Source organism: Megalops cyprinoides, chromosome 20, assembly GCF_013368585.1.
Source record: "Megalops cyprinoides isolate fMegCyp1 chromosome 20, fMegCyp1.pri, whole genome shotgun sequence".
Taxonomy (NCBI): Eukaryota; Metazoa; Chordata; class Actinopteri; order Elopiformes; family Megalopidae; genus Megalops; species Megalops cyprinoides.
The window spans coordinates 6,580,652-6,596,192 of record NC_050602.1 but is presented as its reverse complement, the minus strand read 5'-3'; the positions used below and the strand labels follow the sequence as shown (position 1 = coordinate 6,596,192).

The window sequence follows — 15,541 nt, the reverse complement described above, 5'->3', positions numbered from 1 at the left end:
TACTGAAGACCTGTTTCTTGAGTAGAATGCTTTGTACTTTAGTCAGTGGGGATAACTGACAACTGTTTAAGTATCGTTTTGACAAAAGCCTGCAGTTTTTAATAAAGTCCCCTTCCTGTTCTTTACACTGGTGTCCAGAGCTTCATCCTATGGGTCTTTCGTTTTTTTAACAAACTGTCAGTCAGCGGAACCTGGTTATGTCTGAATGTCAAAAGCAAAACTAAGCGTCAAATTCTGGGATAAAAAAAAAGAACTGAATCCTGCCGGGTTTAACTGTGTTTGACGTGGGGAGAGCAAGTTTTATGCCTCTAGATCAAACGGATAACGCTTAACATTCAGGAAGCGGGATAACCACATACATCTCCAAAAGCTATTCACATCCCTGCAAAAATAGGGTTGCATCTTTCTCCGAGGCCTGGCCCAGTCAGAAAGAAGAGACATGTGGTCTCTATTTGCATATTCAGAACAAAAAGTGGTAGGAAAGTTAAAGTCAACAGATTAGAAACAGAATGTTCGAGTGGAATTTGTCCCAGAGAAATGGCAGGGCCTACTTTCTGAAACCTCTTCTGTCAAAAGGCTGCCCCCCCCGACCCCAGCCATACCACCCCTGCCACCCCCACGCAGCTAAGTTGCGTAAAACATGAAAAGTATACTTTTGTTTACATGCAAACAAGGACAGAGTCTAAGATTCTGTGTGTTCAGAAACTGGACAAACACAAGAGCAGCACCAGACTGGCCAGCCTTCAAAGTGCTCTTTGATCAATGCGTACGCTGATGGAAAAGGCCAGGTTATATAACGCCAAATACCCCTGAAACAGCAATCCTGTCATTAACAGCCATACTTGCTGGCTTTATGGGGATCGCATGTGAAAGGGCACCTGGAGCTGATCTCTGACAAGTCATCACATCACAATGCTTACAGTAATGGCTACAGCCATGTTAGACTTGGCATATTAACATGTAAATAAGAAAAGCATTTCAAGAAGAAACCCAGAGAAAACAGTTGGCCTGAACGTGCCAGGCATGCACCAATGATGAATAATATGTTCTTGGTCTAACCCTGGTTTGATGTCTGTTTTCCTGAAAAGCAGGTCTGAGTTCCCCTTTAAGACCAACAGACCGCGTGACATGGGCTAGGTAGGTTACGGTAAGCTTGAACAAAAAAAGTGTTTATCGTTTCAGGAGGCCGTGGGCGTCAGAGGTGGGTATCTGGAAAGGACAGACACATGCTTCTGGCCAAAAAACTCCCCCCCTCCCCCTTCAAATCTAAGGCCCAATCCCTGCTGACTCCCATAGTCAGCCAGTCTCTCTCCTCAATGTTGCAGAAACATTTATGCAAGAGTGACTCTACTTCCCGCTCTGGGCTGGCACGCAGAGCCGCTTGTCCCTGATCAGTCATAGACTGAGTGAAGCCTTTGCAATTGATGAGCAGAGGGACCCCCCCAGGGGGCAACAAATTACGCGGGTGATGGGGAAAAACAAGACATCGCTGTCCACGCCTCCTCACCCAGCAGCATTCTGGGATGATTGCTACAAGTGGCTCCTTGTGCATCGGAACACCAAACCTGAGAAGTGGCTTTTGGGACAGGATTGTTTTCACAGGGAGGGGGTAGAGGGGGAGGTGTGCGAAACTTTCGGTAAGCTACGCTCAACCTTATCCCTGATACCTTTGTTTCTTTTTTCTTTGACCTTTCTGCCAAATATCACAGGCAACTTCTGACCTTTGCTGAGCATCTGAGTCTGTCAGAGCTGAAAAGAAGCCAGCTTCTCTCTCCCTGTCGGAGAGACTGCACTGATGTGTGCGGGGAAAGCAGCTTCTCTATCTCCCTATTGGAGAGCATTGTTGTATTGGGCGAGGGGTGGACGTATGATATGAGCGCTTGGACACCTGTAGCCCTTTTCCCCCTGGAATTACACCAGAAATACAGGAGACTTTTGAGCTCAAATGTCTACACGCAGTTGAGGGGTAATACTTTTACTTAGAGGTGAATGTTACGTGTGCAACGCGTAAGCATGGCAAGACAGCAAATGCAAAGAACTTCCAAAAAGTTTACCATATAGATCAGAAAAACATTCACTGTTTTCTGAAATCTGTTTTCAAGATATTTTAAAGACTTCGGAACTTGAGGACAAAAGATGTGATCCGACTCTTCTTCTGATTTCAGGATCGGAGAGGCAGAAAGGGATTTTACATCATCAGTGCTACTGACTGGAGATCATCACTTTCCATTTTACCTATGCACTCATACTGTACACACACCTGCCAGACACAGCCACGTACTCAGGAGAGGACTGGCTGGCATTCAGAGACAGGGGCATGACTCTCTCCAGCCCTTCCCACCCCTACCCTCCCCTCCTCTTCTGCATTTTCTATTCAAACTCCACCAAGAAAGTGGGAACTCAGGCTGAGGCTAATGAAGAGATGCCATGAATTTGGGGGGGGGGGGGGCACTTTAGGATGGGTAAGGGTCAAAAGGGGCAGGGGACAGGTTAGGAGGGGGAAGGAGAGAGCCCCAGCTCCTCTATTACACTAACCATGTAGCATCATCCTGCCTTAGATTTCACCCGAGGCCACTCGATAGGGTCAAAATCGCACTCAAAGCCCTCTGAAAGGGGGCAGATCCTTTGGCCCTGAGTGCGGTTGTTTATTTATTCTTTAGGATCACCCTGTTGACGTCACATGAAGACCAAAGAATTCCAACTAATTAGACATTCCCCATCTGTGGTCCACTGCTGGGGAAAAGCCATCACTGTTTTTGGAGAGGTTGACTATTAAGCAAGTCTCTTGGGTTAATTAGGATGCCATTACGACAAGTAAGACGGTCACCCTTATCCTGGTTGTGCTGTGTTGAGAGAAATCTGAGAGTGGACCCAAATAATCGTTCTTACCATTTTCATCATTATCTAAAAATACTTAAAGACCTTAATTCCCTGAAAACTTAACTTAAAACTTTACTTAACATGTACATCTGCTGGAGTTTGAAAGCTGGATTGATACAAATGAAGATGAACAAGAATAGTATTTTTGGATATACTGAGCAACATGTCCTCAGACGAAAAGGATGACTTATGAATGCGTCTCACGTTCAACCAAAAACTTTCCCTGTGGTTTTCTAGATAAGAACAGCTACTGTGATGTCAGGAGCTGCAGCCACTGCCAAAACAGGTTTTGCGCTGTGACGTTGCTCAAAGCGTCCTCCACGCCGTTAAAAGAGCGGACTCAGCAAGCGGTGGGGTAACGCGTGACGCAGAATGCATAAGGAGACTGAAACAGTTTCACAGGGCGGCAGTAACTGCGAGAGGAGCTCTCCGAAGGGCGACAGCGTCTGGGAGGGAAGGGAGGAGACGGAAAAGTAGCTTTTTGGAGAGGGACGTGGGAAGAATTTATAGAGAGGGGAAAGTCAGGGAGGTGAATCCAAAGGGCTTTTATTGGAGACAGGCCCACGGTAGCGGCGTAATCTGTTGCAGACCTATGGCCTGAGCTGCTACCGCACACGCATGGGGCGCTTTGATGGAGGGCGGCACGGGGCGGGGTCGCGCCAGCGGGCCGGGCTGCTTGCTGGGGTGTGCTCCGCCTAGCAAGAGAGCAGGGGGTGGCTGCATCCAGCTGCTCTGGCCTCTGTGCAGGTTCTCTGCTGCATCTGCTCTGTCGGAGCGCTAGGGGCTCTCTGGGATGCGTTCTGGCCTGGAAAACAGACTCGCAGGACCTCCCCTCGGCTCCGGCGACACTCACCTGGGAGATATAACCTGGGGGCACGTGGATCGGCGGGATGGAGCCGTTGGGGGACATCATGGGAACCTCGGCCGGGCCTGCGAAGAGAAAACAGGTGACTGTTACATAATGAAGCAAACCCCACCTCGCCCCCCTCCGACAACCGCAGCCCCCATCACCCTCCATCCACCTCCCCCACCACACAGACGCACGCCCACACGCACACACACACGCACGCCCGCCTACTCCAGTGCCGCCGGCCAAAGGAAACATTCCGAATATTGATAGCATTTATTTTCGCAACGTTTTCCTGAGTAGTGTCTTGTTAACAAAAGACATCATTCCATTAGGGCTGCCAGTGAGAAAAGAAAATCTCCGCTTCTCTCCAGCGGCCCCTCAGGAGACGGCGCTGGGTCCGGCACGGCATGCGAGACTCCTGGTGAAACAGACATGAGCTGCTGCTGACGGCTCCTCTCTCACGTGCCCCGCAGGCGTGGGCCACGTCTCTGCACCTGGGGGTTGTAGCGTTTCCTCTCAGCTCCTGAGGACCTCTTTGCTTTCAGGCTAGCTCCTGACAGGGCTGTGGAGGAAGTGTCTCTACTTCGGCCTGGCTAGGGAGGGAAGCCCGCCTGATGGGAACAACATCTTCCTCACCTCCCTTCGCTTCCTGTTTTTGGCTCTTGGTGAAGGAAAGATGGAAACTTGCTTTCGTTTGAACGATCCCCATTTTGAGCCCGAGACAGGAAGTGAAGGGAGGTGAAGGAGATGACGGTCCCTTCAGGGATGCGCCCCTCCCCAGGCAGGACTTCTTTTAGTGACACCACTGGCCTGGTGAGCTACTAATAGAAACGCTACCAAGCTATGGAGCTGAATGACCACTCTTAGCCTGTGGGTACTGCCCTGTTCCCCTCAGGCAGTGAAGCAATTTCAAAGCGAAAGAGAGCACATCTTTATACAGTAAGTACAGTATATAAGTGCTTTTCCTCTTGTCTTTGCTTCTCTGCACTCCTGGCAACCTTTTGGCAAATTCAACCCAGCTACAAGTATTCAAGGGCAAAAATGAAGTTTTCTGCTGCAAGTGCAAACATTCTTCCATAATATGACTGTGCAAGGGGGCATTGGTTCTGACGAGGGAGTGCAACGTAGTTAGGAATGATTGTATGTTCAAATACCAGGTGTTCAATTGCAGTTGCACAATTAGGCAGGGTACTGAACCTGAATTTCCCCAGCAGGCATCCAGCTATACAGATGTATACTATTAAAGATAAAAACTACGCAAGCTCCACCTGATGGGAGTTTGTTAAGCAGATAGGTAAACGAAATAAGAATCCCTTATGTAAGGTCGTGCTCTGCACCCACGTACCCGCGTGTTTGAGCAACATGTACGGTTCGGCGAGGTCAACAAGGTGAAGGTAACACTGTTCAGGAGGCTGCCTCTGCTCTGAGGCTCGGCATGGGATGACACGAGCGCAAACACGGCTCAGGCAGCACGGGGAATCTCCAGGCTCCCCTGCGAGATCTTCCCAATGTTCCCCGACATCTATTTCTTACCCGTCCCTTCTCGAGACAGTAATCGCACATGCCACTGACGGCCGTTAATGGGATTGCCATCCAGGCCTCCGCTTACCGGCAGCAAATCATACCGTTTCCCTTGGCGAAAAAATCTCTGCTTTACTCCCCACCTCCACCCCAACCCAATATTTTTAAAGTAAATACAGTGAGAGGCTCTGTTTGTGCTTGATCCCCCCCCCACACACTCTCTCTCTCTCACTCTCTCTCTGGTTTTCCACTCTCTCTGTGCTCTTCTCCTTCATTCTCCAGTGTGCAAGAGGAACCTCCAGGCCCACCTGGCCGCTGCCGCGGGGTGCTCAGGGGCGAGGGTGGTGCAGGGTCGGCCGTAAGGAGGGGGCCTCACCTCCGAGCCACGCGTGCTCCCCTTCCTGGCAGTGTGTTCGCTTAATCTGAACAGGGTGTCAACGAAAAACTCCCCCCACACCCTAACTGCCAACCCACTGCAAACAAACAGCAGAATTGAAGGCGTCGCTTCAAATAATAACAACAAGCTGTTTACAAACTAGAGAGGCCAACTGAACGTCACAGAGACATTACTGAGGGACCGGGTCTCGTTCCAGAAGTTTCCGAGGAATGCGCTTCGACCATGGAGCGAAAGGTTTCTTCAAGGGGGGACAGGAAACAAACCAGGCACCCCCTCCTTGTACCCTTCTGTTTTTTTTTTGTTTGTTATAAAAACTCCACAGATAATCCAGAACGTCTCTGTTGACTTTTCCACCTTGAGCCTGCATTCGGGGGGCTCAGGCGGCTCGGATTCAGGCTGCGAAAGACATCTGAGGCCCCCAGGGACGCCGCCGGCCGAGTTTTTCGCCTAGCTGCGGCACTGTAAATCACAGCCGTGGCCGTAATGAATTTTACAGTTAATGCCTTGTTTCAAAGGCTCGGCCTCCTCTCAATAACAACTATGTCATATCCTGAAGCAACATTCCAGAACCTGCCGTGGGCCTGCCGAATGCGCCGTTCAAATTAGCGGGAGCGTTTAACAGATTCATCTCTCAACGCTGAAGTAAATGGGGTGGCATTTTGACGGCAGGAAAAAAAAATCTGCATTCCTGAGAGAATCGAGGGCAGCATTACAAACTACAGAGCACGGAAGGAGGGAAAACTAAAACAACTGAATTTGCCCTTGTTAAAAAGAAAAAAAACTCCCACAAACGTAAATGCTGCTATTTATAAGACGTTTAAGCTAACACACATTAGCACACTGCCTACCTCCAAGCGCACGCACGGCCTGTTTTCTGAGAACGCCAGTAATGTGCCTTATTACTGTCACTTACCCTCCCACCAACTAATGAGACTGCAATTCTCAGCAAAAGTGTTTGGCATTTGGCCCCCTAAGCACATGTCAAGTCAATGGCCCTTAAAAGGGCAGAATTATGAATGTTTGACATAACCAAACACTTTCCCTGGATTTATGTCTCAGGAGAGCAGTTACGGGTTAGGGATGGCCCTTTCAAAGCCTAGGTGTGGGGCGTCTTGGTCGTGGAGCAGTGTGGGTACGTGCAAAGACAGCAGCACCACTGTACTTCCTCCAGGGGGGTGTTTGGACGCTACAAGGGCCACGCTACTTCTCTGGGCTGAAATCCCAGACGGGAACCCCTGAAGGTGGGCTGGGGTGCTCAGCTGCCCCTCCTGCCTGGGCTGGCAGCGCGTGGTGCTAACACGCTCCAGAGGAGCACGAGCTCTCCCCCTGTCTCCACGTCCCAGGGACCCGCTCCTTTGGCGTAAACAGGAAACCTGGCTCAGGCCGCTGACGGACGGCCAAGCTGGAGGCGAGATTTTTCCACTTTATCCCCGTCTCCGGCTGTGCGGAGTGGAGATGCGGGGCGCTAGACGAGGGCCTGTGCCGTTTTGGGCCTCCCGGGCCGCCGGACGCGGTAACGAGGCCTCCGGGGAATAGATCACCTTTTCTCTCCCCTGAGGGCTGCAGTCACCGCGCTCCGATTCACACGGGCAGCCATTCTCGTTTCTTTTGCAGCTGACCGCACGCTAAAACCGCATTCAGCCACGGGGTCAGTCATTCCTTTCACACCACGGATGAAAGATATCTCATTTCCTCCAGCGTCCTTACTCCACCAGCAACGGATGCAGAAACGCGATGACAAAACGATTATTTACAAAAGACACGGACAGACAGAAACGAGAGGCTGAAACTGCGGAGGCGGCCAATCTATACAACCACCTCTCTGTGGCAATTTCCTCAATGCCACGCTCGCGGGGGAGGCCAATCGATAACAGCAGCGCTCTGAGGGGGACGAACTCCGCGTGTCGGAGAGGGTGCCATGTCTCCTCCTGCGGTGTCTGCTAAACCCACCACATGAACCTGCTAGTCCCTGACAGCAAACACAAACAACTCGTGACACCGAGCAAAGTCTAAGCCCGTGGGCATGTGCGTGGGCGGGCAAGCGTGTGTGTGTTTGCGCATGTTCGGCGTTTCCCGCAAAAGGCAGGCAAAGAGATCAAGGTTGAGAACGCCCTGGGAGACCCTTGCGTTATTCACAGAAATCGAGCCCTCCTGATGCAACACAAAGATGCAGAGGAGGGTGTAATTACGAAGCTCGGTGGAGAGGAAGAAAAAAAAAAAAAAAACGTGTGTACTTGCTTGGTTTCTGGAATGCAAACATCCACTTGGGTGGGGCAAGGCAGAGAATGAAGGAGCGTTTAATAAGATCAGAGAGGAGTTTAAATGAGGACTTACACGGAGCGCTGGGCTAGAACCAACTGACATTTGAAATGTGAAATCTGCAAATTAGAATCTGCAAGGGTATAATTAATGGTAAAGAAATGATTTTTTGGAGGGGCGGTGGTGGTGGAGAGGGGCATTAAATTGCTGCCTCATCGATTTCTTGTGCTGGCGAGAGGCGGGAGGGTCCCGACTCTGACTCAGAACTTAAACCAGATTCTGCTGTTTCCAGTGGGAGAGAGGAGAATCAGCGGCATGTGTGTGCACATCTTGAACCAATAAATAAATGATATAATTTTTCTCTCTGCAAGCCGTGGGCGCATGGCACTATCCCTTTATTAAAGAGTTTGGGCAAAAACGAGTGGAAAAAGAAAATATTGCTGAGAACGGTCCTTTTTCCCCGAGACTTGGACGCTTGGAGGCTCTAACAAAATAATGTCTTCGGCGTCGGAACGCAAAAACAATGTTTTTGATTGGACGAGGTGGGAGGCCAATCATGTCGCTGTGACGCACTCCACCAGTCTGAGGGGGGACATAGCTGCGGAGATGCGTGGCGGTGCAGCTATGGTGAGAGGTGTCAGGCTGCATGGTGGAGCTGGAGCTCTTACCACCAGCAGACTGCTGTGCGTGTCACCTAAAAGCCACTGCTGTGTTCAGGCCGGATCACGCTCCCAAATCCATTCCCTCCTTCAAGTGGTCTCGATCAGGTTTGAACTCCATGGTTATGTTTACGAAACTGCTTTAGGAGTCCACAACCCAATTCCATGGTCCGCCCTGTCGCCACATATTTATGGCGTTGGCTCAAGTTCAAGTCACTGCTCTGTGCAGGTTCACATTTATATGGTATGTGGATTGACTGATTTGGTACAGGGGGCATGGGATGAGCTATCCAGATGATTTAACGATCACAGGACCTATGCAGAATCTGCTGCATACAATGCAACAGACACGGGTCCTCGAGAACAACCCGTCGAAATGCTGACTGTGACAAGCTGCCATCTAAGCATGGAAACTACGTCGACCACATCCTCTGCGTTTTCCAGGCAGGGGTGCGTGTGTGTTTCCAAACACTTACGGTTGCAGGTCATTTAAAATTTTTTAAAAAAAGCAAGTCGCACACTCTGAAGTTCGCTTTTTAAAAGAGACCCATGTTTGGTGGTCGCAGTCATGGCGCGCACGTAGCTGATGAGGGAAAAAGGGAGCGCCGCACAGAGGGCTTTTTCAGGGGCCCGCACCCCCCTCACCCCCACTCCTGAGAGGCCGAAGGGGACGCTCGGGGGTCTCTCTGGAGGAAGGCAGAGGGTTCGGGGAGAGCGGACGCCGCCACACTGGGCGCTTTCTTCTCTCCGAGCCCATAGCTCTGGGGCTCCTGAATGGGTACGGGTGCATGCACACGCCGTTGCTACACAGCGGTACGCCGCCGGTGAGCCCTCTGAGGAGCCCACATTTATTCAGCCTCGATTCGCCACTAACCCAATCTGGATCTTCGGGAGATATAGGTCTCTCCCGGCAGGGGGTGGGGGGTGGGGGGGTCTTTGATTCAAGCAGGAATTTGAGGGAAACAAGTAAAACCTCTGGCAAAACCACATCTTTCTCTTTTAAATACATCAATAAAATCACAGAAATGGAGTTTCAAGGCTCAGATGGAGACAAACATTGCCATTGCAACTGATTTTCAATGAGCATGCAAAGCTAGCAATGCAAACTGTTCAAGGTCGGACTGGAGTTTAGCATAACTGAAATGGAAATGCTTCATGCTCAGCGCTCTTGCTCCGTGGGATTGCTAGAGCTACCATAACATGCTTGGAGGCCTCGGCATTTAAACAATGGAAAACATGACCTATATTTCAACAGGCATTCTGATACCACCTTTTTCTTTTTTTCCCCTTTACCAGGAAAGAGCGGAAACTAGGATTCAGCTTTAGGGCAGGACCCACAGAGAGCCTCTACAGAGACCAGTGGGTGGGGACAGGTTAGGACGGGGATGGGGCAGGGGTGAGGCCAGTTTAAAGGGATGGGGGGGGGGGGGGGGGGGGATGGGGTGGTGGTGGACTAAATGATTTAAAATTCCTAAGGGTTTTCCAAAAGGTCAAAAGGGAGGGATGCCTAATCTTCAAAGGAATGTCCCTGATGGCGCTGGTCTGTAAGTCCTATATATCAGTCAGTCCTCTTTATCTGGCAGCTTTTACATAGGTATGCCACTGAGGCCAGGGACCAACCCCCAACCCTCCCTAAAGACCGAGCCCAACCCCCCCACTTCTCGATTGAGCCTTCACAGGGTGACGAGGCAGCGCTTCCAAGGAGACTCGAGAGGGCACTGGCCATCAGAAGTGTTGTCTTTTCAGCCTTCGCACCCCCCCCACCCCCTTCCAACCCCCTTCCCAGCACAAGCCCCCATTCAAAGCTGGGTCCAGCAGCTCCCAGCACAGAGACAGCAATATGCTCTCGAGTTGGCAAACAGACGTCTGTTTGGACAGTCTAAGCTGGCCTTCTGCTCGGCAAACATCAGCATTCCTCATGCTCTGCGGCGAGTCTGGGGGGGGGGTGCACAGCCTCCGAGACCCAACGGGACCGGGGGCCCCCGAAAAAAACAAGACACTCTTTGTCTTTCCCCCTCGGCCCGCCGCTCCGGGAGGCAGCCTGGGCTATAGGCTTTACGTGGGCTGCGCAGCACCCCAAAGGGGCCAGCCCGCGCCGGAACACCATTGTCCACACCGCAGCGTACAGCGTGTACGACACGCTCGGCACAGGGCAAGACTTCTACTCTGAAAAAGCACTTTCAGAAAATGGCTGCCACTGAAATTTGCCTCGCGGGAGAGGCTGGGGTGAGGGGGGTTTTTTAGTGCTCAGCAGAGGCCGGAGGATCAGATCTTTCAGCCCAGGCCTCTAAAGATGATTGACGCTCCGACAGAGAAGCAGCAGAGACCCACGGAAATGTGCGCGCAGAGGGGACCTGGAAACCTATTCCTTGCCTCACGTTTGAAAGAGCCGATGATATCAGAGAGCATTCTGGAAAAGGGGGAGAAACTTCCTTGTGTTGTCCTTTGCAACTCAAGGGCAAGGACATTCTTGCAAGAGCACTATGAGATGTCTTTTGTATTGCCAGAAAATCTGTTTTTACTGAACTGGTGAAATGGTATTGACAAAAAAAAAACAAAAAACAGATTTTACACTGGCTTCTGATTAGTTTAGGTGTTTGCCTCACAAATGCGATCTCAATGTTCAGGAGAGCAGGCTTCCATTTTTAACGGAGGGACACTTTTTTCCTCTAAGTAGAAAGTAGGAGAGATGTCGACTAAAAGGCCTGTGACTTCCCTACGCTGAGCGGAGCAGGATGCTGGCAGTGACAACCTCCCGAAGAACTGCCTTGGCTGCCTTGGCCAGGTCTCTGTGCGTGTTGGCGAAACCGAGGCCTGCTGATTCTCCCGAATCGTTGACACATCCAGGCGTGTTTAGCTTTGGTCGCCTGGTCTTGCAAGGGACGCCAACCTCACAAGAGGAGTGTGCAACGCCACATGTCGACACTCGAACCCCCCCCAAACCAAAAGCCGCACTAAAACCACTGCTCACTCAGGCATTCTGGGGGGCCAGCCCAGAAGATGGCAACCCGCTGCCACCCCATTTCAAGTACCTCCGAGTGAAAGCTCGAACTCATCCAAAAACGATTAACTTTAAGGGTATAATGCAGGGATCCATCGCAGAAATGAAGCACACATAATGTAATTTTCTGGACTTTTTGAGTGCCCTCAAACTATCAGCTTTCAAGGCAAATCAAGCGGGAAGGTTTTGGCGAATTGCTCAGGGACGGCTTGGCCAGACTGGGAGACGACGGCCGCTCTTGGGTGACGCTGTGCAAAAGACTCCGCTCTCACAAAGGCAGCGGCGTTGCTTAAAACGAGCCCTCTGCCCGGGGGACACATAAAAGCTCATGAAGAACGTTCAGAAAATTATAAATTCCTACCCCTTCTCCAACTACCTTCACTGCAAGAGCATTAGGGGAGATTACTTTTTTGTACTGCTGTCTTTCAATCACACCACCACTCTGACCACCAGCACCTACTATCTGATGCAGGTAGATGACTGCTGTGGCACAATATCATACTCAGTTGTGCAGTGTAGCACTTTGCACAGATACATTAACTGTTGCCACACACAAATTGCCTGATACAGCACATACAGTGAATGTGATGGTCCATCCTGTTGATGTAAAGATCAGCAAGCTGGCAAGCGTGCACAGCATGACATACAAAAAAAAGAAGAAAAAAAAAAACTCCTTCAGTTGTTTAGGACTGACCAACATGGTTCTGAGGATGCCTGGCCAATGGCAGGGTTTGGCTGGCTGGTCCAAATTTAAGGCCAGGCCTCAGTGACCACAACCATTACGGTCTTTAAAGCCATACACCAAGCGGGAGGAGGGCCAGTACAGAAGACGTCACACTTGCCATGCTGACCACATAATTCAAAAAAAAGGGTGCATGAACTAACACAGAGACACACAAGAAAATGCTCCATCACGACTCATACAAAAACTAGCCAGCGTCTCCGCTAGCCTTGAGCGGCAGATTCTGAAAGACTTTAAAACTATATGCAGCCTTTGCAGATGCTCTCCCGTGTTAACGCTTAGCATACCATCGCAAATTAAGGGTGAGCGCTGATCGCTGACAGATATCTTTTAAAAAATGATCGCATGGCAATTTGTTGGTTTACGGGGCTGTAAAAGAGAATGCTTTCCCCATTAGCTTTGCGAGTCTTTTATGAAGCCATTAAGCCCACTTCTCATAGGGCCCGAGGCAGAGCAGCCTAGCGCTGCGCAGACCCTGTTTAGACCGGGCTTTGCAGAAACTCTGCCAAGGAGGAGCGCTTTTTGCGTGACAAAACTCTTCTGTGTCCTCAGCACAGTGACACAGGCCGAAGCCCAGACAGCAGGAAGCTCTCTGGGCCTGGTTTTATGCAACTGTGTGCTCTGTCTCTGTCACCTAAACTGGAGGAGAAGCAGCAAGGGCACATATTCAAAGATGCACACGTGTAGGGAAGCACAGACATCAGGTTGACGCAATCGGCAGCTTATCGAACTTCCCATCAACGGAAGCTGCTCATCTATATCTGTATATGTGTGTGTGTGTGTCAGAGGCAGGAAGTGAGAGAGAGAGGGCGCGAGACAGAGAGACAGTGAGCCAGAATGTCCACGCTGGATAACATCTGTTTGTGATTGTATGGTCTGGTAGTGTCCCTGCTGTAAACAGGATCCCTCCCTGTCACCTCCGTGCCGTCCGAGGGGCCGTCACATTCGCACTCAGGAGAGGTGTCTGCCGGCCAGCGTGACTGATTAGGCGAGGTCTGACGGAAAGAGGGTTTCCTAAGAGCGGGGGTCGTCTCGCACGGGGAGGGAGGGGGGTGGGTGGTCAGGGAGGCAGCGGCAGTCGCCTGACTCAAAAGCGACAGGATCGTTTCAACACAGCTGCTCCTTTTGAGGAAACGCGCTGTAGATGGAGGGGGGAAAAAAACCTCGCCCTTGAAGCCTAATAGTAATGTTTAAATCATCGTCAAGGTGCTCTGCAGACCACACATGCTGCACTGATCATTATTCATACTTAACTTTAATAAGAATAATAAACACACTGGGTGTTTTAAATATTAAAAGGGGGTCCAGGGACAACCAGTGGTTAAATGTGGCCCTGCTCTACATACACTTTTATCATGGACCACACTACCCCACACTACGAGGAGTGGGAATCCCCCTCAATTAAAAACCCAGAGACAGCAGATGCAACGACCCACACAGGCTGAAACTGTGAAATGCCACTGAGCTCCTGTCACTGGGCGCGTGCACGTGTGTGTCCCAGTTTTATCAAAGGCTCCCTGTGAAATGTCAGCGCGTAGCGGCGCCGCTGATGGGCGAGAGGAGGAATGCCTCGCGTCACCGCCGGGGGAATTCTCCCGCACACTACGCGCTTTGACGGCCCCTCTGCCCCCCGGCCGCATTCTCCCGTCCCACGAGCGGGGCCGCGGGCCGGTATCAGCCGCATCTGTGCCGCGCGAGTCACGGCACGTTACCGGCGAGGACAGTCCCCTGCAGTAGAGCGTGACAGTTCAACGCTCAGATAACGTACAATGTGATAATGGCGGGGTATCCCAGACAAAGAGAAAAGAGGGACTGTTGCCTCAACCCTGGAACCGACACATTTATTTGTTTATTTTACCGACACATTTATTTTACAAAACAAAGTGTCAAGATAAATAGGATCACACTGTCCCTCCTGAGGGATCATGAACTGGCCGGTTACAGTGCTTACAGTAATGACTTTTCATTGGTCCAACTGTCACCAATTCAACTACCACTGGGGCACAATGACATAAATTCTGCTCTGTGAGGAAACAGACAGCCTGGGTGTCTCCAAGTAAGTACTGAACAGGCCCAAAGGAGGGAGCCTGGAGACACAATGATAGGGCTCTGGACACATCCTGTTCCTGGCATTTGCAGCGGAGCTACAGGAGGTCTATAAAGGACTTTCAGGAGAAACAAGATTGATCTGTATGCCCACCTATGGACCATCCCCTACCTATGGTCCATTATATATTTGACTATTTTTGACTGTTTATTTGTGACTGTGAGGGAAGTGCATTCAGGTCAGCACAAGCCATGGTCAATTAGGCCTCACCCCAGTGCTTTTGAACAGAAAAGCAACATTGCTCTTACTTGGCATTTCGAGAGCAGAAATTCCACTCCCCTTTTAAATCCTATTCAGCACACTGGCAGCCATGAACCGGTCTCCCTTTTACGATGCAGAACCGATCGATTACTCTCCATGAGGCAAAAGAAAAGCTCTGCTCACAGTTATTGTAATAGAGAAACCTGACAGACAAAAATCCAAGGCATCCTGACGAATGTGAAATATTGAGTCTGCGTTCAAGAATTTCGGCGGCGAAATAAAACCGCTCAGCTGTGCTCCCGACTTTCGAAAAGGCATCCCACACTGTTCAGAGATGACCAGAAGAGTCAGTCCCTTGGGATGGGATGGGAACAGACAACGTGATGCGTGATATGGCTCTGAATTCATCCACCATTCAGACCCAATGCTCATCCAGCAGGGGAGACTGGCACCTGCCAATCTTCAGACTGCTCTGCAAACTGAGGAACGGAGGCAAGGTTGTTATGGTGACCATGGTCAAGAAAAACACACAGCAATATGCTGAGCTGCGCACGGAAAATGTAACCCATGCCACTGAGGGACCATTATACTGAAAAAATATAACAATGCACCATGGGAGTATATGCATTCTTATGCTATGCATCATGGGTAGTTACTATGGCTACCTGTCTAACGACTGACAGTGTGCATATAAACAAGGTGGGGAATTTCACTAAGATGGCCAGAATATAGGACCAGTGTAGCTAAAAAGAGGAGGCACGATTAACACCTCACCTGGGTGTTCCTGCATACAAGTACTCCTCTGCACGATATGTATTTAAAATGCCACTGCTTGCTTGTTCTATTTATAGCCGGACATTCTATAGCAGAACAGTGGCATGACAACAGAGAGGTAGGATTCGGAAATTCTACGTTTCCTGTTCC

The 15,541-nt window shown here is 50.4% G+C and overlaps 1 protein-coding gene across 1 annotated transcript in view; it reads right to left on the bottom strand.

Moving 5' to 3' along the window:
* The window catches only part of fndc3ba (fibronectin type III domain containing 3Ba), a 143,505-nt gene that overhangs the window by 62,800 nt on the left and 65,164 nt on the right, over window positions 1-15,541 (bottom strand). Inside the window, exon 4 of the mRNA XM_036554272.1 lies at window positions 3,734-3,810. Within this exon, the coding sequence (XP_036410165.1) occupies window positions 3,734-3,810 (77 nt within the window). The remainder of the gene's footprint in view (window positions 1-3,733; window positions 3,811-15,541) is intronic.